The 24,891-nt window shown below is 46.0% G+C and overlaps 1 protein-coding gene across 6 annotated transcripts; it reads right to left on the reverse strand.

The window, feature by feature from the left end:
- Window positions 1–5,311: 5,311 nt before the first annotated feature.
- Window positions 5,312–23,143, reverse strand: LOC119457898 (uncharacterized). 6 transcript variants are annotated; one of them, XR_007467764.1, is made up of 5 exons: window positions 15,619–15,741; window positions 13,150–13,292; window positions 10,981–11,049; window positions 10,699–10,881; window positions 5,312–8,204 (listed from the first exon to the last, which is right to left on the reverse strand). XR_007467764.1 is itself a non-coding variant. In XM_049670514.1 (4 exons), the coding sequence occupies exons 1-3, from the start codon at window positions 23,102–23,104 to the stop codon at window positions 13,285–13,287; spliced, it is 672 nt and encodes a 223-aa protein (XP_049526471.1). In that variant the 5' UTR covers window positions 23,105–23,143; the 3' UTR covers window positions 11,058–12,633; window positions 13,150–13,284. The 6 variants fall into 6 exon arrangements, 1 of the variants encoding a protein (XP_049526471.1); XR_007467763.1 differs by having other exon boundaries at window positions 10,670–10,901; XR_005193380.2 differs by having other exon boundaries at window positions 5,313–8,204; window positions 10,670–10,881.
- Window positions 23,144–24,891: the final 1,748 nt, after the last annotated feature.

Genomic DNA, 24,891 nt, shown 5'->3' on the forward strand with positions numbered 1-24,891 from the left:
TCGGAGCGTCGAGAGTCATCGAAGGGTCCAGGCCGCCTTGAGGGCGAGGGTGCGCATAATCCCCGGGTGCCTTCGTTCCCTGCACACATTCGGGAAAGTGCCCTAGGGCACACACTGCTCACTCCCCCACAGAAAGGAGGGGACACTCGTAGACAGGTGACTTCGCGCTTGACTCGAACTGGCGCGTCTGTGTTCCCTGGAAGGGCCAGCCATCGACGGGTTTGTCTGGAGAGAACGGCCTTGGTAGCCAGCAGGTCGGTTGAGCAGCCGTGAGAAAGCGTCGTAGAAGTGGCCCTTTTCCAAGAGTTTCTTGCTCCTAGCATCGTGGTCGGCGCTCGGGTAACATCTAGTAACCACGTATTCTCTGAAACGTAAGTAGGCATGGTGTCGCCGCTGATCTTTTCCGTGGAATGTTTTTCAGCTTCCCAAATCGACTCGTCACAGGCAATCGGGAGATACTCCAAGTTCGCTGACCCCGCTGGTCGCCGAACAAAACAACATAAAGAGTATGTATGACCAGTTCACGTCCACCTTATGAGGAGCAGTTCTGAAAGTCTGAAAGTGAAACAGCGGCTCTAAAAGTGCTCCTGCATTACATGAAACGTGCCGGGTTGGACAACAAATTGAGACTGGGTGACATAGTGCACTATGTGATGCTTTGTCTCTCTTTGTGACACCGACAGTGTGTGCCCACACAGTCTTATGTAATTTTTGATTTTCTCTCATCTTCCATGCCACATTTCCCCTTCCCTAGTAACAGGTAGCCAGCAAAAGGTTCTGTGGCTAACCTCCCTGTCTTTTCATTTTTATCTTTCTCTCTTTGCATATAACTTTCTGACATATGATACTAAATCATTACAAAAGCAGCACCAACACCTAGTCGTGGAGTCTGCAGTTGTCGTTTTAAGGGTGCAATCTGGAATATACGCCACCCTCATAAACATGCAAAATTGGGTAGCATTTATTGGTGTGCACGATGAAAGAAATTTGTCCCAACTTTTTTATTTTGTCTTGTTTTCCTTTTCCCTGGAACACTTCTGCTTTTGCATAGTCAGAAATTGGCCTGCTGAATTGCGAAGACTTGTTTCTTTATGCAGAGTGTGGAGGTAATGCTCCCAACATAATGGCAAGATACTTAGTGCTGAGGAAGCTGTTAATTCATGACTACAATGTGCAGCACGCCTATATACGAATAAGGAAAAAGAAGACGACACTTTGTTTAGTCTCGCTGTACATTTTTAGTTGTGAATCAGAACCAACTAGGCTGCCAACATGCTTTAGTGGTGATTTAACCAGAGAGAATTGAGTCTGCTGCTGCGGTTTACTTATGAGGGAAATGAGGTGCACCAGAAATAATTAACATGAGAAGAAGCAGACTTGTTACAATGATTGACAGTGCTAGACCAAGTGGACCTTGTGCCTTTGCACTGGTTTTGAAGTGCGAGGTATGGCGTTTAGCTGGCAATAGGCCTCTTGCACAGTGCCGACAACCCTGTGCTCACATAGGGTTCCTGCTGCCATCGCTACCATGCAGGCGAACGTAGGACGTGCATAGGAAGATTGTGAACTGCACGGGCTATTATGCAACAGGTCTATTACTGCCCATCATTGATTAGAAGGTTTTCTCCCAAGCACTTCACACTTGTAGTAAATGATGCTTTCGGCGCAGGCATTCACTGTAATTATCAGAGAATGCTGACCTCAAGACCTTGTTCTATAAAAATGTGCCATAGTGTGCAAGCTGCTATCCGCAAGCTGTGTTCAAAAATACGCTGCAGCAGGACATCCTTACCGGACCAAAGATAATCTGCCTTAAGATGGGCATTTTTAATATGTGAGGTGTTCATCTTTAAGTTTTCCGGATTTTTAAAAATCACCTGTTGCAGATAGCGTAACTCTTTTCCTTGAGCTGGATTATTCGAAGAGGCGGACATTACTAGCACGAGAAATCGAAACACATATTCAACTAATTAACACAAATTCACTAATTAACTTATTAATTGATCACTCTATGGCAAGATATGTACAGTACTTTCATGTTAAGTATACATTACCACAAGCTCTTTAAGGTGGTCACAAGAGAAATGCTGGCTTTAATGAGAAACTAGAGAGATAAAAGGTAGCTGTGAAAATGCATTGAGAAATTATGCAGTGTGTAGCATTTACTCAGTCCAGAGAGCTAGACGAATGCAAATAATAGTAAGCAGTTGAATACTGGACGCCAGCCACAAAAATAAAAAGTACGAGATGTTTTGGCCACTTGAGAGCCTTGCTAATCACAATGATTGTGAACAAAGCTTCAGTTAAACCATCTCTTGTCTTTAATTTTCGTGGTCAGGGTCCAATTTTATACTACTTACCATGCCTCTTTCAACCAGATAGTCTTTTGCCAAACTCTTCACTACTTCAATTGGAGGTAAGCAAATATCAAATTTTTCTAATACGAAACGAATATGAACAGCAAGTATCGAATAGTCGAATGCAGATGCATATATATACAGCAGGCATATTTATTTTGGTATAATTAAGCGCCCTGCTTGCACCAACTAGTAAAAAAAAAAAGACTGCTAACTAGCAGGGAAGATTAGGATTATTTTTAAACGCAAGATTGCTAATTGTCATTTAAAAAAAAAATGTTTTGTCGAGTGGTTACGAAAGCTCTCCCGTAATCGAGAGTCGATGCAAAATGGCTACCACGTGGCATCTTTTGCTGCCTGTGGTGCTGCCGCCTTCAACTGCTTTTCTTCTTCCAACAGTGCAGTGCACTCGGCGTCTGTCGCTACTTTTTCTTCCTGTTGCAGACTGCTCATGACTCTCAGACCGCTGGCATTCAAAAGAGCACAGGCAACCCTGTCCCAGCGCCAAAAGATGACAATCAAGTGTATGGTGCCTTGTATCTGCCTTTTGAATGTCGCTATTGAAAATGACAATACTTCAGCGTACTAGAAGTTGCAGTTTGAGTGATATTGTGAACGAACATTAGGAAGAAATCGGAAACAATATTTCTTGTAACTTGTTAGGGCAGTAACTAGCGTATGTAATGCGGTGCTGTACAAAGGATTGAGGGTCAGAGACTGCAATTTTTTAACTTTTGAATGGTTGCCTGGATGTTCTCGTTTGAGTGCTCGGATAACAGCTCTGGCTTTTGGCTCAAGGTCACTTGAAGGTCGCCGAAAAGCATTTAATGCTTAAACCTGCTTACACAGCCTTTCAAAATCTTTAGTGCCTGGTGGCAAACAAGCTTTCTTAGAATGAATAGCTGCTGTATGACTAGCTGTAAAAAAATGCTAAATAAAACGGAAAACAAAAGATGCTGAAGGACTTGTTTGCTGTAAACACATGTAAAAGGATGCATTACAAGGAAGAATAACTGGTTATAAAGAATGACTAGACTGCCAATAATATTAAATGATAGACTATAAGCAAAAATCATGGGTTGTCATGTAGCCTTCCAACATGAAACCAAAAGCACTTGCATTACCCATTTTGTTTCCGCGTTGCTTCGAAAACTTTGTTGTTTCACTTCTGATAATTTTTGATACTTTGTTACCAGGACAGGGAACAGTAACAACTTTAACACTCGGTTATTGCGAAATATTTAGCTGGTTTTATTACATAAAAAATGCCAAATTGTGAAGTATATTAGAATACAGATAGTTTTAGTATGTAATATTTATATTCAACACTTCGAATATTCGTCCACTCCAACAAATAATACTTCCTTTGCCAGTGTTCATGCCGAAGCCCCCCCCCCCCTCCCCCGTCATATATACTCGGCATTCACCTCTACAATCCTGAGGCACACCAACATTATGCTGCCTGGCAACCTAAGCGAATAAATAAAAATCCCGAGACATGATTAGATCTGCATTGTGTTGCAACTACCAGTCTGCAATGGCTTGGATCTGCCTGCTGTGCTGAGTAATTATACGTCACACACTTGTGAAAGTTAGGTAGTGCTTCTCAAGAATCGTGTCCGAACTGCACACGCTGAAACAAGCTGGGATATTCAAAAAGACAAATACGTGTTTTGCTTGCCAAGTGACTTTTCGTGCACTATTATACGCTTAATGTAATTTGCTAATGCAAAGAAAAAACAAGCCAGCATCCTTGCTTTATATATATGCACTGAACCAAGAAAGTAATTGAGAAAGAAGAACATCAGAAATAAACATTTGTGCTCTTAGTGGCATAAAGTAATTCTCAACGCAATATATTTGGATGAGGTGCGCAGCATGAATGAAAGCCACATAACATGCAACTTACCTGTGTTGCTCAGCATCATTCAAGAAGCTTTCACCAGATTTTATTTTTCATTTGAATAAATTAGACAAGTCTTGTAATAGGTCATGCAGTTGACCTCATTTTTTGAAGTTGCATGTCAGGAAGTCGGTACTATACTCTCTTGGGTATAGCATTATGCATTGCAAAACATGAAGGCCCTTTCTAAAAATGCACATAATTCATGATCATTCACTGCGTTGGTGACTACTTCCCACTGAAGCAGACTGAGAAAATATCGGGGGCATTGCATTCAGTAGCTGCTGTAAAATGAGAAAATTTCTGCTTGGCATGAAAGAACCAAGTGATTAAAAAGTATAGTAACGTTATTTGCTGGGCGAGTTGGACCGTATTAATGGGTGAAAGAAACCAGCGGAAAAAAACACGAAGACAAAGAAGTACACAGGACAAATTAAATTTTTAGTTGTTAACTCAGTGTTTGTCCAGTGTAGTTCTTTGTCTTCATGTTTTTCCGCTGGTTTCTTTCACCCGCAAAAAAATATAGGTTCTCAAACTTCTAGTATTGAGTGTGGCAGCACTTAAGGCAAACATATTGCAACTAAAAATTACAAAACGTTATGATATTACTGAAAAAGCTAGAGACAGTTATGTAGACCAATAAACGGGAACCGCAAATTCCCAACATTTCTAAATACTTTTCTTCACACTCCTCATAAATATGGCTTCCCGTAATTGCTCGCACCTCCGCCTTAATTGCACAATTCCCTGCACTTGCTGTTTTGCCCATACTGATTGACACCTAGCACGAAGGTTAGGGCAAAAATAGCTGAGCATGTACTTGTGTTGTGAGGCAAGCTGTCCACATCTGGTAGCCACATGTCAATTTCTCAGAGTAGATGAAAGGGAAGCCATGAGGGTTAGCCATAGAGAGGACTGATGCCTTGGTTCAATGATAAATGAAAACGGCACCATGGAAAAATGGGACAGCCCACAGAATCAGCAGAATTGACATGGATTGGAAAAACGGAAAAGATACAACATGGCATTTATGTTACGCAGGTCCCAGTCAAGTTGAAAGATCTGCACTAATAAACTTGTAAGAATACATGACCAGCAATACTGTATGGAACCAAAACAATTTTAATAAAATCGTCTGGAAGACAGAAGTGACTGAATTGAGGATGCTAAGGTGGATGAGGTGGAGGCAGAATGTGAAGATAGGTCTCAAAAATAATTACATCCAACACACACTTAAGGTGGTAAAGATTGTAGTCAAAGTTCAAGAAGAAATTGACTAAAATAATTTATTCTTCTTTATTCTTATTCGGCCAATGTTGTTTTAATATAGCAGTTGCCAACTGGCAGATAAAACGTAAATCTGCACAACTAAGTCTACAACTGGAATACGGTAATATAGCTGTTTGCTGCTTATAATTAATAACCAAGTCCTCATTTTTTTTTCTTGCACGCAAATAATGCGCTGATATTTCCAAAAGAACATCATGCAGTAACTTAATTGTGCTTCATTAAGGCATAAAAATGCTTCACTCAAACCTGTATACTGCAATTGTTTAAATGAATGATTAGATGTCGAACTTGTCAATGAGGACTTTATTTATATTTTCTGTTGCAGCAAAATACTGGCAATACTACATAAATGAAATGTGATCTCGCTCCGTATGTACACGGCCCCTATTCATACATGAGTTATGGTGCGCTGTCAATAAATGTGTCGAAGTCAGATGATTTTATTCCGCAGAGCTCGACACTCTCTTGAAATGACGCAAAGATGGCAGGAATATCCTTTATGCATTGTTTAGCGAACCCTTGTTAATACAGAGCAATTAAATTTTGACTCGATGTACATATATAATGCCGCATCTTTTCATAAAAAGATTTACATCACCAGCCGAAACCACATGAACAATAACTAGGCAAAACAAGGAATAAAAGAAATACTACTTCACCACTGCTGGCAGAACACAGCATTGAACATGTGCCGAAAATTTCCTTTGCATGGTCCCTTTAGTAAACCTGTCATTTGTAGCAGTACCACAGAACACCTATGCAGGGTGTCCCAGCTATCACGCAGTACAATTTAAAAAAGAGGAACGGCGTTACGCGAAGCCAACCTAGTGCGTATTGTTTTCAGTACAGTGGAGTAGCCGCCAGTAATTTTTTCGTTACTGAGATTTAATTAATTGTAATTAATTATCTAACTCGAGAAGTACTGTCCTAATTATCAAAGTGTCAATGAGAAAGTTGTAGAGCAACATGAAAAACTCCCGATACAGCTTTCTGTTGCTCAATACGTACTACATACATGTGTTTTTCCGAGCGTGAAAGAAGCCCACGAATTCACGCAGGATTGCCGCACGACTGGCCGCTCGAGGCACTTTGCGCTTGTATTCGCGGGCTTCTTTCATGCTCGGAAAAACACATTTATGTAGTACGTATTGAGCAACAGAAAGCTGTATCGGGAGTTTTTCATGTTGCTCTACAACTTTATCATTGACACTTTGATAATTAGGACAGTACTTCGTGAGTTAGATAATTAATTACAATTAATTAATTAATTACCAAAGCATGTATCAAAAGAAATGAATCTCAGTAACAACAATATTGGTACCCAATATTAATTACATATTTACAAAAGATGTCGTCAGTGGTTCTACAACCCGAGGAGTCTTGGCACAGTGTCAGCAGAAAGCCATATGCCTCACTCGTGCAAGAGCTGCACTATGTAAAGATTTTGGAAGAAATTGCATGTCTTAAATAAGCAACTACAATGTGTGGGGAGATGATGTCAAGTGCACAAGAGCTGACAGCCCCAGTGACTGTGTGGCATAGACAAGGAACAACAACAGTAGAGTGCCGGTTGAGTACAGCCGCCTGGGTCCTCAGCGCCGCGACTCCCCCACAAGTGATAATTAGAAAATTACTGCAATTACAATGCATGCACATCTCTCTACACAGTGACCACAATGCGCAGTTGCTATACCATACCAGACGGGCACATACCTGGTGCTACCTTACTGATCAACACCCTAAAATGCCGATTAACAGTCAACTCAAAACAATACAAACTAAATTTGGGCGGCTTGTTTGCAAAGGGAGGCTGGTCAGGAATCAAGCTGAACCTCTGCTCAGTAAAAGATTTTTGAGACAGTTCTGAGTTTGCACAAAATATTGTGAAATGAATAGCTTGAACCTGAAGTTATTGAAAACCCGATTAAATTGGCTCCACTCATTCACAAGCTCATGTGAGGACACAGGACACTTGTACACTGCTGTTTCTCAACAATCATGATACCACATGTGCCATCGGAATGTCGCTTTGCCCTCAAAGCTACCCAAGCAGCCAAGCTGATCACCAGTGAGTCGAACAAACATGAATTCACAGACTTTTCTTATAAAACATGACTTTGGATACCAGCCGCACTTGTATAAATTTTGTATAAATTTTGCACCAGGTGGCGCTAGCGAACGTGCGCAACAAGATTATACCCATTCATGAATGATTGGAAGACGCTGCACATGAATTGCTCGACAGCCACGTGCCGCTTTATGCGTGGCATCGTCTCCCAGGTCCTTGTGTCAATTGTATGCTGGCAAAAAGGGCACGTTGTTGCCTATTCCCCGAGATGGATCTGCGTCCTGTTCCAGTCTGAGCAATGACTAGAGCACAAGTGACACTGATATGGCTGCGAGCACGGGCACTCCTCCACATGGGCGGCGAGGGATCTTATCTCCCGAAATGCTTGCAAGTAAAATGTGCAGACGTATGCGACACTCGTTCACTTCACTGCGGCAACAGGAGAGATTTCCTCTTCAAAAAAAATGGCACTGGTTCCCACTTGCGCTGGGCAGTTGCCTCTGGCAGAAGGAATCATCAGCTGTAAGACACCCTGGCACCCCTTGAAGGTTGGCTCCCGTCAAACTCACGGGGACTAGAATCATACCTGAAATATAGTAGAAATTTTAGTGCCCTGTGCTGACAAAGAATATTTCCAGTGAACATGAATACTACTACTAACAGTGAAAAAACTGGTGCAAAGTGCAAGAACATATAAACTGTGATGTGCCACAGCTAAGCAATGTCAAATGGATACTTTTGACACTCAGCAACACTGGTTACAAGTTGTAACAACTGGCCTTTCCCATACTCGACAATACAGCAGTAAAAGAGATGAGGCTGAAGAAAGGTAGGTACACACACGAGCGTTGCGTTTCCTTGTTCTCGTACATTTTGGCGCACTTTTGTCAAGTATTAATTTTCACCGACTAGCCCATGTTTCCCTGCTACAGGCCTTGCACATTACTAGGAATATGTTTCACTATTGCTAAACCTTGAACATATTCTATTTTCAGCAGACAACTTGACACAACTGAGAATTTTTAAAAAGTGATGCATGCTCGTTTCAGGAAGATAAATAGCAGCACCATGTTTGGTTATGGTTAATCTTGCATGCTGTGTAAAATGTTTATAGTAATGAAACACCGAGCAGCAGCAAAAGACTGAAGAAAAGGGCACACAACCCAAGTGCTCACTCACAACTGATTTTCACTGCATGCATGTGCAGTACCAAAAAATCGCACGCATGCAGAAAAATCAGTTGCGAGTAAGCGCTTGTGTTGTGTGTCCCTTTCTTTGTCTTTTGGGGCACTCCAAGTTTCATTACTACAATGCAATACCAACTGGCCCACCTATCCAAAATGTTTAGGTCCCCTTCTCTGTGGCAAGCAAAATGAACTTTGTAGCAGTGAAAATATGTTCATATGTTACCGCATGCCCCAGGGACTAGCAAGTTGCACATGTGCATGCTAAGAAATGGTATAATACAGTTAAACCTCAATATAACGAACATGAACATAACGAATTATCGGACACTGTAATGACACAAATCTAAACATTTTCTCCCCAATATCAGCAGCTAACAATGTCTGCTTATAATGAATATTGGATATAACAAACGTAAGTTAGTGTTGCGTGTGACTTTGCTACGAGGTTGGACTGTGTCAAGCAATAGTTACACAATAAAATGGTTCTCTGCTCAATCTGTTTAGCTACGCTTACAAGAGCATTTACAATGAGGTGAGATATCATCAACCATGTTGGCTATGTTTTTGTAGGCAATTTCGTAGGCAATGTTGCTTTAAGAAGATCAACTACAATGTTTAGAAGGTTATTTAAATAGTACACAGTGTACATCTATATCATTCATGCGAACGTACTCGAATGTGTGTAAACGTACTTGTGTGTGGTGCAGCACCATAAAAGGTGTCGTCATTCTGCCATTACACTTGCTTCTGCGAAGGCAGTGCCGCTTGTAAAAGTGGTCTTCTTTTACATCATAATATTCATGTAAAGAATTTGGAGGACGCTTAAACTTCGCCTTTAGGAGTGGAACGCAATAGCATTCGAAGATCCCTGAATGCTTGTCAGGCTTCCCGGCAACTGCAGCTTTCTTTTTTCTCCACCTTCGCCTCTGCGCACCGCTGCCATTTTACACTGCCAAGCAGGCGAGCGCCATCTGGACGGTGTTTTTGCAAGTAACCTACCCGGGCGTACCGCTGTTGGTATGGTAGAAATGCTGGAAAAGGGGTTTGTGTTTGAGTTTCCTCATAACAGAATTATGTTTTCTTGTACATTCACAATACAATCCGACACTATCATATCTGTAGGTTGTGGTTAAGTTGCACTTTATGATTTTTCTGACGGATTTCATTTTGAGAAATTCAATTAGTTTACCAACAACTTCGCATCACGCGGAGGGCCTGCGTGGTCGGGGTGGTTCGAGATTATTTTCTGAGCCACGGACGCCGGCGTGACTACACCGACACTGACGCTGGATTTTCCGCGACATGGCGCCCTTAACGTTATCGGTTTAAAAATCGTGAATGTATATAAATTAGTTTTAAACAAAAAATATGGTGCAGTTAATAATGCCTAACTTACATCAATCTGTGTTCATGTGACAGTTCCTCGCCAACTGCCCCCAATATCTGAAGAAAAAGAGCAGCTGTTGCAATTGAGAAGTTACATCATAGATGTAAGCAATGCCCCTTGTGAATACCCCATCAGCTGTGCAGAAAGATTGCAATTACCATATCCCATACTGTGCACTGCTACATATTCCTGTTTTTTCTTCAATGCATCCTCAAGCAAGTTTTTTTTTCTTTCTGCTATGCAAGATTCCTATTAGAAAAAATATCCGATTTTCGTGGTCATGTATAGTATGAATCTTGAACTTCCTAAACTGCCACAAAATTGAACTCTTTCAAAAGAAACAAAAAAGTATGAAAACATTCTGGTTCTACACCCTGCTTCGCAGGTCCTGAAGCATAGCAGAACTGCCTCGCCATTGGCGTGCAATTTGCAATAACGAAGAGTGAGAGCAATTCTGCATGAAAATACGCATCGCACCTCCCTCTGGCCATGGTTGCTGACTCAACTGCTTGTTGCTGCTGTTGACTGAATGGGGCTGCAACTGCTGCTGTTGAGTGAACTGAGTGGCCGTGTAGTTGAATGTTGGATCTCTGACTGCATCTCCCTGGAGACCCTCGGCCAAGGGAGCTGCTCTGCCTGTGTTGACTGGGAAGTGGCCTCACTAAAGCAGCAGGGGAACTTGATCGGGTCTGTAAAATATAAATTTGAACTGATGATGAAAAGACTTCACATAGACAAATCTTGAACCCACACTTATGCTCTGTAATGTGGTGCAACAAAGGGCTCACCTCTTCATATCCCAGACAGCCATGGCTGAGGCGGCGGCTCCCGCAGGTGGCCAGGGCTGGCAGCGTCACCTTGAAAAAAATTATACAGAAGCTTAGTCATTCAGTTCACACTTCACACTAATGAATGTTGCACTAAGCAGCAGCAAACAAGGACAAGTGGCAGTAACGAGGGCAAAATATGCTTGTAAGTTACCCTAGAATAAGAGCACAGGTCACTGGCATTAACTGCATCCACACTATGTTTTGTGTTACATTCACCGCCATGGCCATGAGTGGCACTCGCTAAGACTCCCAGGGTCAAATCTTGTATACGTACACAAATACCCAAGAATGTGTACGTCGAAACAGCCGTTGCTGTGCCTCAATGGTAGAGTGTTGCGCACGTAATGCGGAGGACAAGGATTCGGTTCCTACCAATGACAATTTGTTTTTTCGCCCATTTTCATTTCCTTTACCTAATCATTTCTACATTACAACTAAAAGGACAAATGATTTTGACTATGTTTCATTGGCTTCATATGGTCGCAACTAACAAAAATTGGGCCCCTTGGTTTCCCCCCTTTTTCTCGTTTAGTACTTCCAACAAGTGAATGACTCTGAATTAAAGGGTCCCTGCAACAGCTTTTATCGCATGCCTAGACAGAGGGTATCTCTCAAGGAATGCTTTCTCACAAGAGTTGTGTCAGCGTGCTATAACACAGGTACAAGTGGTGAAACCATTACCTTTTCAAACAGCATAGCCCTCGCCTCATCTTTTTCACCGTGCAACCATCGCTACGTCTCACCTGCTTCTTGGAGTGAAACAAGTGTTGTCTACTTCCGGTTGATTTCAACCGAGTGTTCCCGCGTCTCTTTCCTATGCAGTTTTCTCGTTAAGCCTTGGCGACAAGGAGTGACCGTTCAGGGCGACCTTCACACGGCGGATGAATACGTGGCAGCATGATGCACAAAGTTCACTGGCTTGTGCTACATGAAGCAAAAAAGAGGCAAAGCCCGCCGGGTGTTCGCCGCATAGTTGCAAGCCTATAGAAGGACCACGACGATATCACGATGACCGTATGACAACGATGGCATGATGAGAGTCGGATGACAAGGCTGGAATGATGACGTTATAGTGACTACGACATTAGAAGAACACGACGGCATCACGGCCACTATCACACAGGCAGTCGCCCTAGCTGGAAAATCACTTGGGCTGCTGTGATGGCGCAAGAAGTTAGATCATCATCATCATCATCAGCCTATATTTATGTCCACTGCAGGATGAAGGCCTCTCCCTGCGACCTCCAATTACCCCTGTCTTGTGCTAGCTGATTCCAACCTTGTGCCCGCAAATTTCCTAACTTCATCACCCCACCTAGTTTTCTGCCGTTCACGACTGCGCTTTCCTTCTCTACCTTTGCAAGCTCGAGGTAAACTGCGGAGGGAAGAGTGACTTGTGTGGATTCAGGATTAGCAGAGCTCCTCTTCATGGCTCAGGGAGGCACAATCGTCGCAGTGACGGCGTGGAGCCTTCGACAACTCGAGGAAACTGGAAGGAAGAGCAGCAGAAGGCAGTCCTCGCGATCTGGGAGCGGCGGACCCAGAAACGTGGCTCCGGGAGACACGGCCTTCACAAGCTCGAGGTTGGGCGAGTGCTTGAGCGACTATGTTCTGCTGGACGATAAGGACAGGGTTCCATCGGGCAATTAGCTGCGATTGATTGCCACCGAGTGTGTGGTCAATACAGGGGAAGTCGTAGTCAGCTCTCGAAAAGCATGGATATCACAGTGTTAACCCTTTCCTTACCGAGATTTTAGGCCAAAAATAATACAAAAATACCGATTTTTTATTTGCTTAATTAATTCTACGTACCAATGAGATAAAGTGAGGAGACCGCCAAGAGCGAGCTCGTTTTGTTGCCTTGGCACAGTGCATTTTGTGGTAGTTCTACCTTGAGTCTCATAAATGTGTTTTTAAATAACGGTGAGCGAAGCAAAAGTAAAGCTTTATGTCTCAAGTGCTTTATATTCGCTGCTTGTTGACAAAACGCCATTATACCACCATCTTGCTCTTCTCAAATCAGCTTTATTATACGAATATTCAATGTTGGCTCACAGCAAGACAGCTACATATGGCTGCACACAAGATTAGCACAAATGAATGCCAGGACAAAAACTGCATGCTCACCTGTTCTCTTTAGAAACATGGAATAATCTTCCTGGGTTTGTCTTCAACCTATTGGTGCACCAGCGCTCAATGCACCTTCTGTAATACGGCTCTCGCACAGCAGTAGAGCTAGTGGAGCGATCCACAAATGTGCCGTCATGTTGCTGCAAATATAGAGGATGGTACATTTAGAGGGAGAGGAAAATCTCATAGACAAAACGAATAGAAATGTTGCCCAAGCAGCTGTAAAAAATTTCACTAAACACTTTATGCCTGCATGAACGTTCATTCAATCCAATGCATGGAGCTATAAACCACGCGTAACTCCCGCAGTAGTCTTCTCGTCGTTTCTCACAGTTTGCCTTCTTGTGTCCTAGCGCAATTACTTGGTTATAAAAGTAGGGTCGTATCTTTCACAGTATGAAGAGTGTCGCCTGGTGCCAAGCCTTTTTACCTTTTCTGTTCAGTTGGGTCAGGTGCCACACTAGAGAATGCACACAAAACCAAGGGGAATATCGCAACATATCTGCCGTCAAGACGACAAGGAAATAACTTAGCAACTTGTAAGCACTCCCCACAACTTACACAAAAAGCACAAAACGTTTGAGGCAATCAAATGAAGTGCACAGCGAGCGAGGCCAGCAAGGCTGTGCACGCTTGTCTCTCGGCAACGGAACAAAAATTCATAGGAGAAAAACTGCCCCCACGGAGACAGTCGAGGGGGCCACGGGTGTTGTGAAAAAGTTGTCTTCGCGCCTCGTTGAGCGATGGCACAAGTTATTACCTTTGTCATGAAGCGCTAGAATAACCGAACACAGCTGAGGGCACGCAACGGCATGTGCGCCTAGTGTACAAAGCTTTTCTTTTAAACCTTGCGACTAAGGTCAGACCTGACCAGACCATATGGCATTGGTGGTATCCTTAGTAAGAACTGTGTGAGGTCGATGATAAGTTTAGCGAGTTTAGTTACTGCTTCTGTCGTGTGCTCGCCTGACCCTTCCCTTGCTTCTCTGTAAACACAGTCTGCAATATAATATTTTAGCATAAATGGCACATGCCACCTGGACTGTGATGCTGCTTTTATGCAGAAGCACTGCTGGTCAGGACGACTGACAGCAAATATTGATGTCAAAGTAGCACACTGGTTGTTCCATGGGTCTAAGCTTCAAGCAATTTGTATTGTCAGTGGCACCCTTGTTGCTTCTGTGAAGCGATTACATGTTTGAAGTGCTCGGTGATCGGCGCTTTCTCTAACAACAAAAAGCAAGATGGTGAGGTGAGCTATACTCTGTTTCATACGTAGCAGGCAATGGTGCGGAAGCTATGTGAGAGTGCGGTCATAAAAGGCTCACTGCACCCGTTTCTTAGTGCAGTTGTTTCTGATCTGCGATGCTTTCTATGGAATAACTACTCTATATGCTTCAACTACAACTTGTGGACTCAAGTTAACGTCAAATGATATATTTTTGTACCTTTGGGTGTCTAGTATGCGGCGTACTATGATATGGTTGCGAGAGCAAGTGATGCACTGTGGCCTCTGGTCAGTCTGCTCGTTTGGTGGTAAATAAGTTCAGATCTCAGACACCTTTTATGTAATAAATACGTGACATTTTGCAATAAAGTAGGAGACATAACTTAACATCAAATTAGATTATGCATACCTGGGCCATTATTTTGTAGCGATGCCTTTCCAATGCCAATGCCTTTTCGCGCTTGGTCAGTGGTCAGAGTGACGGTCCGCTCACGTTATCAACAGGATCAGCTGGCCGTGAGCGGTGGATGATAAGACTAGTATAGAATAAAGCATAACGCATCGCTACAAAATAACGGCCCTATATTCTTCTTTTACATGTGAAGCACTATTTCTTGGTCACAGGTGTGAGCAATGAGGCAAGTCTTTTAAGCCTTCGTAGTGTTGCCTTAATTATTTAATTCTGGGGACTTTTTTTTTCTTTAATTGCAACTTACGTGCCAAAGCCACAATGTGACTATGAGCCATGCCGTAGTGGGAGAGACTGGATTAACTTTGACCACCTGGGGTGGTCAAAATTACACCTATACTTGCACAACATTGCACCAAATTTGCACCTAAATCTAAGTACACAAGTGTAGCGTTGCCTTTGTGTATGATGTATGAAACAGGGTACAGACATTATGCGGGGAATTCTACTCAGAAAGGAGCATCATATTATTTGGGGCTATTGTGCACAGAATGTTGCACAGAAACAGAATTTTAAGCGGCACAATGTTTCTCTTGGGCAGTCTTAGCATGCATGATGCATAGCATCAGTAAAGAATGACTTTTCTTCTTAGCAGGCAAAGAACAACAAATTTTATACAGAGTTCTTTTTCCCAACCTCTTTTCAGTTAAATTTTATTCTTCATTTAGTACATTCAGACCTGCATCAGGTGATCATGCGGCACACTCAGCTTGTACCTAGGTTCAAGTGTATTCACCTTAGGCCTGTAGGGACAAATTTGAGCACTTACCAGGAAACTCTTGCACATGGGTGTCACTGTCCTTAGATTCAACGAGATCTGTGGTTTCTGTCCACCTGTGCACCTTGACAGCAACAGGTGACGTCTGGGTTTGTGTGCACATGTCAAAGCTTCTTGATGTCTCAACTGCAACATCCACACTGTTGTTGAACAGCCATGAGGCCTCAGTCTGCACAGGTTTCGTTGATTTTCCATGAGTGCACCAAGAGGCAGGTTCCTTCTTTCTGTCCTGAATGAGCAAAAGAGAAGTGTGGGTAAAGAGAAACTGGTAAGCGAGTTTGCTGTCATATCCTGCACATCAGGTAAACACAGCTTATTAAAGTGACCAATTGCAACTGCCATTGATGTTTTAAGGGCAAGCTCACCTCAACAAATGTTATTCTCAGTTGGCCTGCCCCAAACGAAAATAAGCGTATTAAGAAGGATACTCAGGCAGGTTTGTTAATCGCAAGGACTTTTATCAATCTAAAAGACAAGGGCACATGAAGCATGTTGTCCAAATCATTGGTTCTAACAAGGCATTTCGTGTGGACAGGAGCTACGACAGCTTGCACCGACATAAAAATCAGGTTATTGGCTCCATTTTACAGCAAATAGTTGGCCACATAAAAACTTATGGCTCAACGCAGGAACGGGCACCTAAAAGCTGCGTTCTATTATGTCTAATGTCAGTGTCGAACCTTGGCTCACCACACAGAACAATGCTCGAACCATAAACACATGCCCCTGAAAAGCCAGGATCAACTCAAGCAAGTGAGCTCAGCTGCTCTAGCCTCTTCCGCCGTGGCGTACTTTCTCGGTCTTCCCCGCCCGCGACTAGGGGCTGGAGCGTCGTCACCCATAGCAATGTGGAATGAAGCTTTGAGCCCATGCGGCGATGAATACAAGGCACGCGAGCGTGCTGTCGCCGTTTCCAGAACATTCTATGTGCGCCGCCGCTGACATTTCACTCCTCTCCAGCGCCGCCAACGTGCTTGCCCTCAACGCCCCGCCCCTACTGCGCTGTTGCTGACATTTCCCTCCTCCTCCGCAGTGCCACTGTTGCCCTTTGCCTCCACACCCCTACAGTGCCGCGTTGCTCTTTCTCAGACCCTCCTCCAGCCAACACCACCTAAACAAGAGAAGGCCCGAGTGCTCTGCAGTGACGTCATTCGTACGTCACGTGGAGTAGGCCACTGTGAGCGGCGGCGAGGTTCGAACCGTGGGCACGCTAGCAGCGTTCGTGCAAGAATGCGAGCATCCGTCTTGCGCAGTGCCCAGTGCACGCAGGAACGCTGTGCTAGCGTTGCAGCGTGGCCGTTGCACGAGCAAGTTCAGACGTGTTTTTGAGGTTGCCTGTGCTGCATGCTCTTCGAGCTCGTTTGTGTGAGGCAGTGCTGCACCTGCGAAAGCACGTTCTTAATTCTTTGTGTTTGCACGCATTTGTGATTTCGACTCGACAGGGTTTTGCGTGAACATGCCGTACAGGTGCTGTGTGCTGAAGTGCCGTGGTAATTAAGCGGCGGGACCGAAGCTTCATGTTTATAGGTTTCCTCAAGACGAGGATCTCTGCAGGAAATGGACCAGAGCTATCCCAAAGCAAACCTCGTCATTACGAAGCACACTAGAGTAAGTTTCAATCTGTCGTAATTGAACTTTGAGGTTTATAGGAGTAATGACAATATCGCCAGATGTACTGCAGAAGTGTCTTGAGGAAGAGCTTTACTAAAGATGTAAGCTGCTGTTTCGCAAGTGGATGCGTTACTTAAGCTGGCTGTCCCTCTCTTTTAGGTCTGCAAACTTCACTTCACAGAGAGTGACATCGTCCGCTACACATCGTACGTGGACACCGCTTCAGGACGCACAGTTACTGCACCGTTAACCCACATCCGGCTTCGTGCAAATGCAGTACCGTTGCAGTTTCCGGAGTGCCCGAACTACCTGTCAACCAAACAAAGTGCAAGAGAAAGCCCAAAGTCAAAGCGACGGCGTCTTGAATCAGCTGCTTTACAACGTGCCCTCAAAGGTTCTGCGGCCACTTACTGCCGCGAAGAGGAGGCAGACAAGATCTCCAGTGCCGATGACTTGTATGACCACATAAGAGCAAGAAAGTCACAATTTTGGAAAGTGTTTAAAGGTAACCAAAGCCTTATCATGGCCAACGTAGTTGAAGACAGAGCATCGTTTATTAAATACTCTGTAGTCGTGAAAGACGACATGAGTGGCACTGTAAATATTTTAAAGACATCTGTGACAAGACTGGCATCATGTATTCTCGTTCCAGCTGTTGCGAAGAGCAAAAGAGAAATTCTAGAGTTCCTTGAAAACATCGAAAAATGGGACGCAGACTTGCTTTCAAACACTGAGGACACACAAATGGATGTTTACGACAGTATTCGGTTTCTTCTTGAAGAGTGGTCTCCTGCAGAAAACGCAGCCTGTGTTGTACAGTTCCTACGAGAGCAGCTTAAACTTTTGACTGCAAAAAGGGAGTGCAGGCGGTACTTCGGGGAATTCATGATATTTTCCTGCATTCTCTACTATATCGCCACATGCATACAGATATATTCGCAGCTGCGGCAACATCACCCTACCCCACAACGGTGCGATCCATTTGCTCATCCTTTGGAATGAACCCTCAGATAGAGCACGACGATGCCATATTCCTGAACTACATGAAAAGGAGAATTACGGATCTTGACCACCGCCAACGCTTCGCGAGTCTAATGATGGATAAAATCCATATCAAGCTATATTTCGACTATAAAGGTGGCAGCATTACGGGTGTGGCACATAATTCTAACGAAGCCAGAGCTGATGCAGAGTTTCTGCATAATCTTGTGAGAGACATTATTTGTGGCCTTGAGAATATTGGCTATAGAGTTGTTGCTGTCGTCAGTGACAACAATTCAGTGAATCGGAAAGCAATGTCTCAGTTTGAGTTGCCTCCTAGCAACCAGATTGTCTTCCCTCATCCATCCGAACACTCAAGGCCGCTGTTCTTTGTCATCGATCCTGTGCACTTACTAAAGTGCGTCCTGAAACAATAGGCTCCATCCAAAAAACTACAAGTACTGTTTCTACTTCCTCGAGTTTCCCACGGAAGAAGCGCAACGACAACACATGTGCTCTGATTCTTTCCAAACAATCTGGGATCCATACAGCTTGGAGTGCTAAGAGCTGCTGAGATATGGGTATAGTTTGTCTAGAAAGGCCCTCTGTCCATCAAGCATTGAAAGACAAAACATGAAACTTGCATTGCAAATATTTAATGAGTCCTTGCCCAATGCCCTACGAACCCTAGGAGCCAAGCACAATTTGCTTTTCTACGATGAAACTGCAAATTTTGTGGATATTATAACAAAGTGATGGAAGATTGTGAACGTTAAAACACTACACAAGGGGAAGCAGCTCAAGGACACATTTCAGGAACCTCTTTTTCCTTCAATGGACGATCCCAAAGTGGTCTTTTTGCATCAGCTTCCCGACTGGCTGGACACATGGGGAAGCAAGGACCTTGCTAGTTGAATGCTCACCAAGGAAACCCACGCAGCTCTTCACCAAACCCCGACATAGGCGCTGCTAGAAATCGCCAGTTACTGCTTCAATGAGCTGGGTCTCTCTTACGTACTTCTGGGAAAGCTCCAGACTGACAGCTTAGAAGAGCGCTTCGGGCAATACAGGCAGCTGGCGGGCTCTCAGTACCACGTGTCCATTCGACAGCTGTATGCAGGAGAGAATAAATTAATGCTGCAAAGTTCATTGCCCATGATCCCTACATCTCGTGGCGCTGATGGTACATGGGACGATAGCTGGGAAGATCTCTGCAGTCAGTCGAAATCACCCAGCTCAAAGTGGAATGTCGTAGTGACTGCCGACACGCTGTCAAAAATTTCAGACATCATTCCTGTCTTCGTATACGTGGCCGGCTATGCCACTCATGCAGCATTGAAACGATTACATTGCTTGAAATGCAGGACGCTGCTGACGATAGACAAGCGCAGAAATGTTGCCGTCGCGCACACACACTGCGAACTTGTAAATGGACTAGACCGAGGTGGCCTCGTGTTTCCTGCAATGCCTCGTGAATGCTGTTACCCACTGCTACGCTGTTGTACAGAAGCTGTCCCAGAAAACTGACTTTTTTGTGGGTAGCAAATCAGCGGCAACTTGTAACAGACCTCACTTAGGAGCTGCTTGCCACTGAGGAGTTTTGCGACTTCGACGAATGTGGAGAAGGACACACCAGTGAGGTTGTCATGAGATATGTATTATGGTGTAAAACCATCCTGAACACCCTCTGTGTGCCATATGTTCAACTACGCCTAAACAAGCACACCGGTTAACGTTGCGCGTAAATGCGCAATACCTTTATTTGGCTCCTATCCGCCAGTGCGCCGCTGGCCTACAATCTCCGCGACGTCAGTCACGAGCACTCAGGCCTTCTCTAGTCTATACTCCATTTCACAAGCTGTTATCAGCACTGCCAAAGGTACTGAGGCGTACACAGGCAATATCCTTGCGCAGCGGTATACAGTTCCGGGAGTAAATGGCTGATTATTGACTACACTAGAGAGTTTTATTTTTGCTCGCTACATGATACGGTATAGTGACACGTGACACATTAGGACCTTCGCGCATGCATGGCGTATACCACAAATTACTGTGAAAGTTACCGCCGGTAACCGTAATAGCCACCCCAACCACGATGACGTACAGCAACATGGCAGCGCACATGTCAGCAAGAAACAAGGGGCAAAATTTATCATCACCAAGTCTCATCTCAAGATGAGGTCAAAACATTAGGTATGTTTTGCCGTAATTATTGAGATCGGCTTGTTTTCACGATGCTAGGACTACAGACATGGCACCGAGCCGTAAAACTGGTTTGATTTCTAGTTAGCAGGTGGCACCACAGCATTATCATTGTGATGCATTGACGATGTGGAATGCTATAAACGCCTAATTGTTCACTGCATCATTAATTCACTACCCCGCCCTAGCATGGTACTGGATGACGGTAGCGAGCAAACGCCAAGTATAGACGCCGAGCAGATGCTGTGCCGCAGGTGAACATTTATGAGGACGTTCGTCCTTATTATTCGCTAAGAAGGCTGCAAGGTAACTGCACGGAAAGCGTACAGGTAAAGCGACGCCCTGCTGCCGCAATGCATGTAAATGCAGCTTATGGTTACTGCGTTAAAATATTTTTGCATCAGTCCACCAAACATGGAGCATGTGAATGAATGGCAAGCAGACGCTGAGCAGACGACGTGGCACAGATGAGCACATCTCGAGGGGCATTCGGCCTTCCTATTGGCTAAGAATTCGTGTAGCTTCCACAGCGCTGACAACAGCTTGCGACATTGAGTATAGGTGTTGTTGTTCCAGCGCAGCTGTTTCCCTTTCCCGGCGTGCTCCGTTTTTCTGTACCTCACAAGGCTCTCGCGTTTAAAAAAAAAAAGGAAAAAAGAATTTCCTGTGCTGCAATGCCTGTGTAGTTTGTGGACTCAACAGGAATCGCCACCTTATGAGCGCCCGCTACAACACGGCTGGATGGATGGATGGATGAGGCTGAACCCTTTAAATCGGGCGGTGGCATACGCCACCTAGCCATGACTATTAACATATTTTGTACTTTCTGATGGGTGAAATTTCACCCCTGCCTTGACTTTAGCCACCAATCAGATAACCTCCGTTTGGTTATTTCTACCCGCTTAAAGTGGTCCCTTTGCTGAGGAGCACCACCTGTCGGGCACAGTGGAATCTATTACCCTTCAACCTCTGTCTCTATCCACTTTTACTTCCCATTCCCTCTCCCCTGACAATGCTTCGCCGTGCTCCTTCAGGGGTTGCAGAAGAATGCGTCATTTCCTTCTCTTGATCACTCTCTCGCCTTAAGAAGTTCGGCAGCACGTTACACTCCTGTGAAGGCGAAACCCTAGCTGCTACACGGCTTGTACACCATGCGACGCAAGTGCACATGAATCTCCCAGTCGTTTGAAAGCGCATTCGGCAGCATCGCAACGGTTTCGGTAACGCTGATGGGCACGTTGATCGCCGTGTAGTGAAGCCGTCGTATCTGCACGAACCGAATCCACGGGGGTGAGACCATATGCGCTCGCTCACCAAGTTGAGATGGGGCAGATGAGGCGGCTTTGGAGGATCGACGTATCCGTTGGTCGTAGAGTAGTTTGGTATCTTCCCCTGCCGAAGTGAATCGACACACGTGCGACACACGTTAAATTCCGCCACGTTTCTCGTTGGGAAGTGCCGACGGAGAAGCTCACACCACGCTGCCTTCACTCGGGTCAAATCGTTCGCATACCACAGTCTATCGCAAACGTCGCACACACTCCCAAGCGGATTCTCCACGAACGCCTTCCGAAATCGATTCGTCGCCGCCGCGCACGACTTGCGCGGTGGCCGAGCCTTGGCCTCTTCCTGTTGCCGTCTCGCATCGTCACGTTGCTGCTTTCGCAGTTCGGCTCGTTTTCGGCGTTAGCTGCGGCTTCGCGCGCTCGTATAGCGGGGTCAGAATCGCGCCAACGACGTTTCTCTTCGACTTTACGTTGCATCTTCTCGGCAGGGGTAAGCAGCACTCGCGGTCGGACGCCTTGCTCCCGCCGCTTCGCACGTCGCACCTCGTTTCTCGCTTGGCGAGCATCAGCGGCCGTAGCGTACTTCCGCGGCCTACCGCGCCATCCGATAATGCGTGGGCACGCGTCCTCCATCGCAGTCTCTCACGATCGCTTCCAGTCGACTGCATAGAATAAAGAACCAACTTATATTGTCGACTCGCCACAAGCGGCCACAACCGCCACCGCGTGACGTCAACGACGCGACAATTTTCATGGAGTTTTTCCTTCCTCCTATTTTTGTCTACGCGCGCCGCTCGTTCCACTCCCCGCCCCCTCTTAATCTAGCAGGCCCGTTATTGTTAAAGGGGCACTAAAGGGAAACATAAGGTTCGCGCGGACTGCTGCAAGAACCACCATTACAGAAACTCCGTAGTACTTATTTCGTGCCAAGAGAATGCTTAATTTAAAGAAATAAAATCACATCATCTCACCCTACGGGCAACCATGATGGGATGCGAAAGCATCGCGGGGGGTGCGCTTCGAGTTTCCGTTTCAGCACCGTCGAAGCCCGGGCGTTGTAATGGCCTCGAACGTCTTGCTGCTCTGGCCGCAGACTCACGTTGCCTCGTCGCTTCGGGATCGGGAGCTGCCGCTCGACGCTGCCGTTGCGCTTCGACTTTCCGAGCCCGGAGTTCGGGGTCGGCTTGATAACGCTGACGTTGCACTTCGGCGTGCCGAGCCCGTGTTGCTTCCGTAGAAGTTTTCTGCCGACGTTGACGTTTACATTCGGCTTCCCTGGCCCGAAGTTCGGGGTCCGCTTGCCGACGCTGACGTTTACGTTCGGCTTCCCGAGCCTTCCTCTGCTCCGCGGCGGTGGCGCTGCCGCTGCAACTAGCGCCGACGTTGACGTTGCTCATGGCGTTTCGCACATCGTTGCACAGGGACAGAAGCACAGCGAACGCGTGTTTACTGCGCCGCGACACTTGCGCCGCCTACCGGCGTACCCTTAGAGAGAGAGAGAGTGAGTTATATGCAATGATTTGCTGCGCCGCACCTGTGACGGAGAGGGGAGGAGGAGAGCGCACACCTGCGTAGGAGAGGAGAATGAGGGAGAGTTACGCATGCGCAGTATGGATGCGGACGCCGCAGAACGGACACTGCCCCGAGCATAAGATGCTCTCGCTTCTAAAACACTTAATACTCAGAACCACAATGTAACACCTTGCTCAGAACTAGTGCGCGCAAAGTAGCACGAGCGAGATTCCTCGGGCGCGAGCAGCGCTACGCAGTACGCCGTCTGCTCTAGAGTGCCTCGCTACACCCCTATTCTAGCCACTGTAGCCTCGCGCTGGCATCGAGGCGCCCTAGGCGCGCCCCGCGTACAGCGCCCCTCCGGCACCGGCGCGCTTTGAGGACCGGTTTCCGCGGCCACTTTTCACACCTCCCAATTCTAGCCACCCTACGTGTTCTGTGACCCTACCTCCGCTGGCGCTTGGCTTGCGCTTCTCGCTCTCGAAGCTCGGGATTTGTGCGACGTTGGAGCTACCGCTCTCGCACGAGCTCCCGCTGCCGATCGCGCCGAGCGGAGTCCATGCTTGGGGCGAATAGGCGCGCGCCGGCGAAACACCTGCTCTTATACCCCACTCCTTCTGCCCTCCCCCGACGAGCGCTCTGATTGGTCCGCTCCCATCCGGGAGAGGCCCTGCTCACGACTTAACGCAGGGGTTTTACTTAGGGAGCCTACATGCAACGCCGCAAAACAGCGCTTGAATGTAGGCTCCCAATCGCGACTACCCTCGGCGCGTCCTCTGGCCGTGAGCTCCGGAACCTGCCCCCGAGCGTGACACCGGACAGATGGCGAAGGCTCGAGTTAGAAAGCTCCGCTGTTAAAAATCACCTCCCCTTCCACTCCGTGAAGATGGTAGAACAGCGAAACTGTGTTAGACCGAGTGTGACACCATGCAAGTGAAACATCGCAAGCAGTCTGTCGCAGACCTTGCAACTGTGACCAAAGTCTCGATCCAGGAATTCCCGCTTGAAGCGAACTGTGGCTCCACCGTTCAGAATGGTTGCTTCTCTACGTTGACGCCATTCTAGGGCTTCTCGTTCGCGGAGCCCGGGTCGCGACTTTACGATTGCTAGTAGGGACAGAGGGGGCGTGGCACCGTGGGTCACGTGATTTCCGCTTAACACGTGTTGTCATGGCAATCGCGGAACTCCTATAGGTGCCTAGGGACTTTTGAGGTACTGGTCTGGCACGAGACGGTCTTTGGAGGGACCGCCAGTCGTTTGTCCGCAGGCGCGAGGACAAGCGGGTGCAAGAGAGAAAATTGCGTCCGCTCTTGCGCGAGCGGATACTGCTCGCCTTTGTACCCCGGTGTCGCGGCGGAAGCCGCGGTGCCGGGAGCCGACGCGAAGCGGCGGTCGTTGGAGTGTTGCGGAGCGCAGCGTAGCAACACCCCAAATAAAGAAATACAGCTCCAGTCAGGTAGACTGCTCCCTACCTGATAGTGAGATTATATTTGGATCATCAAAAGAATGATTTTAGCATTACCATCGTTTCTCTCTCGCACCCGCTTGTCCTCGCGCGTGCGAGGCACCCAGGATCTCTGCCGGGGGAGGGGGGGGGGGTTGAAAAAGATGTTTTTCTGTGGGGGGGAGCAAGCACTTTGCATAATATGCAATTTCCTTGATTTAGCCAGAG

The sequence above is a fragment of the Dermacentor silvarum genome, chromosome 7 (genome assembly GCF_013339745.2).
Source record: "Dermacentor silvarum isolate Dsil-2018 chromosome 7, BIME_Dsil_1.4, whole genome shotgun sequence".
Classification (NCBI taxonomy): Eukaryota; Metazoa; Arthropoda; class Arachnida; order Ixodida; family Ixodidae; genus Dermacentor; species Dermacentor silvarum.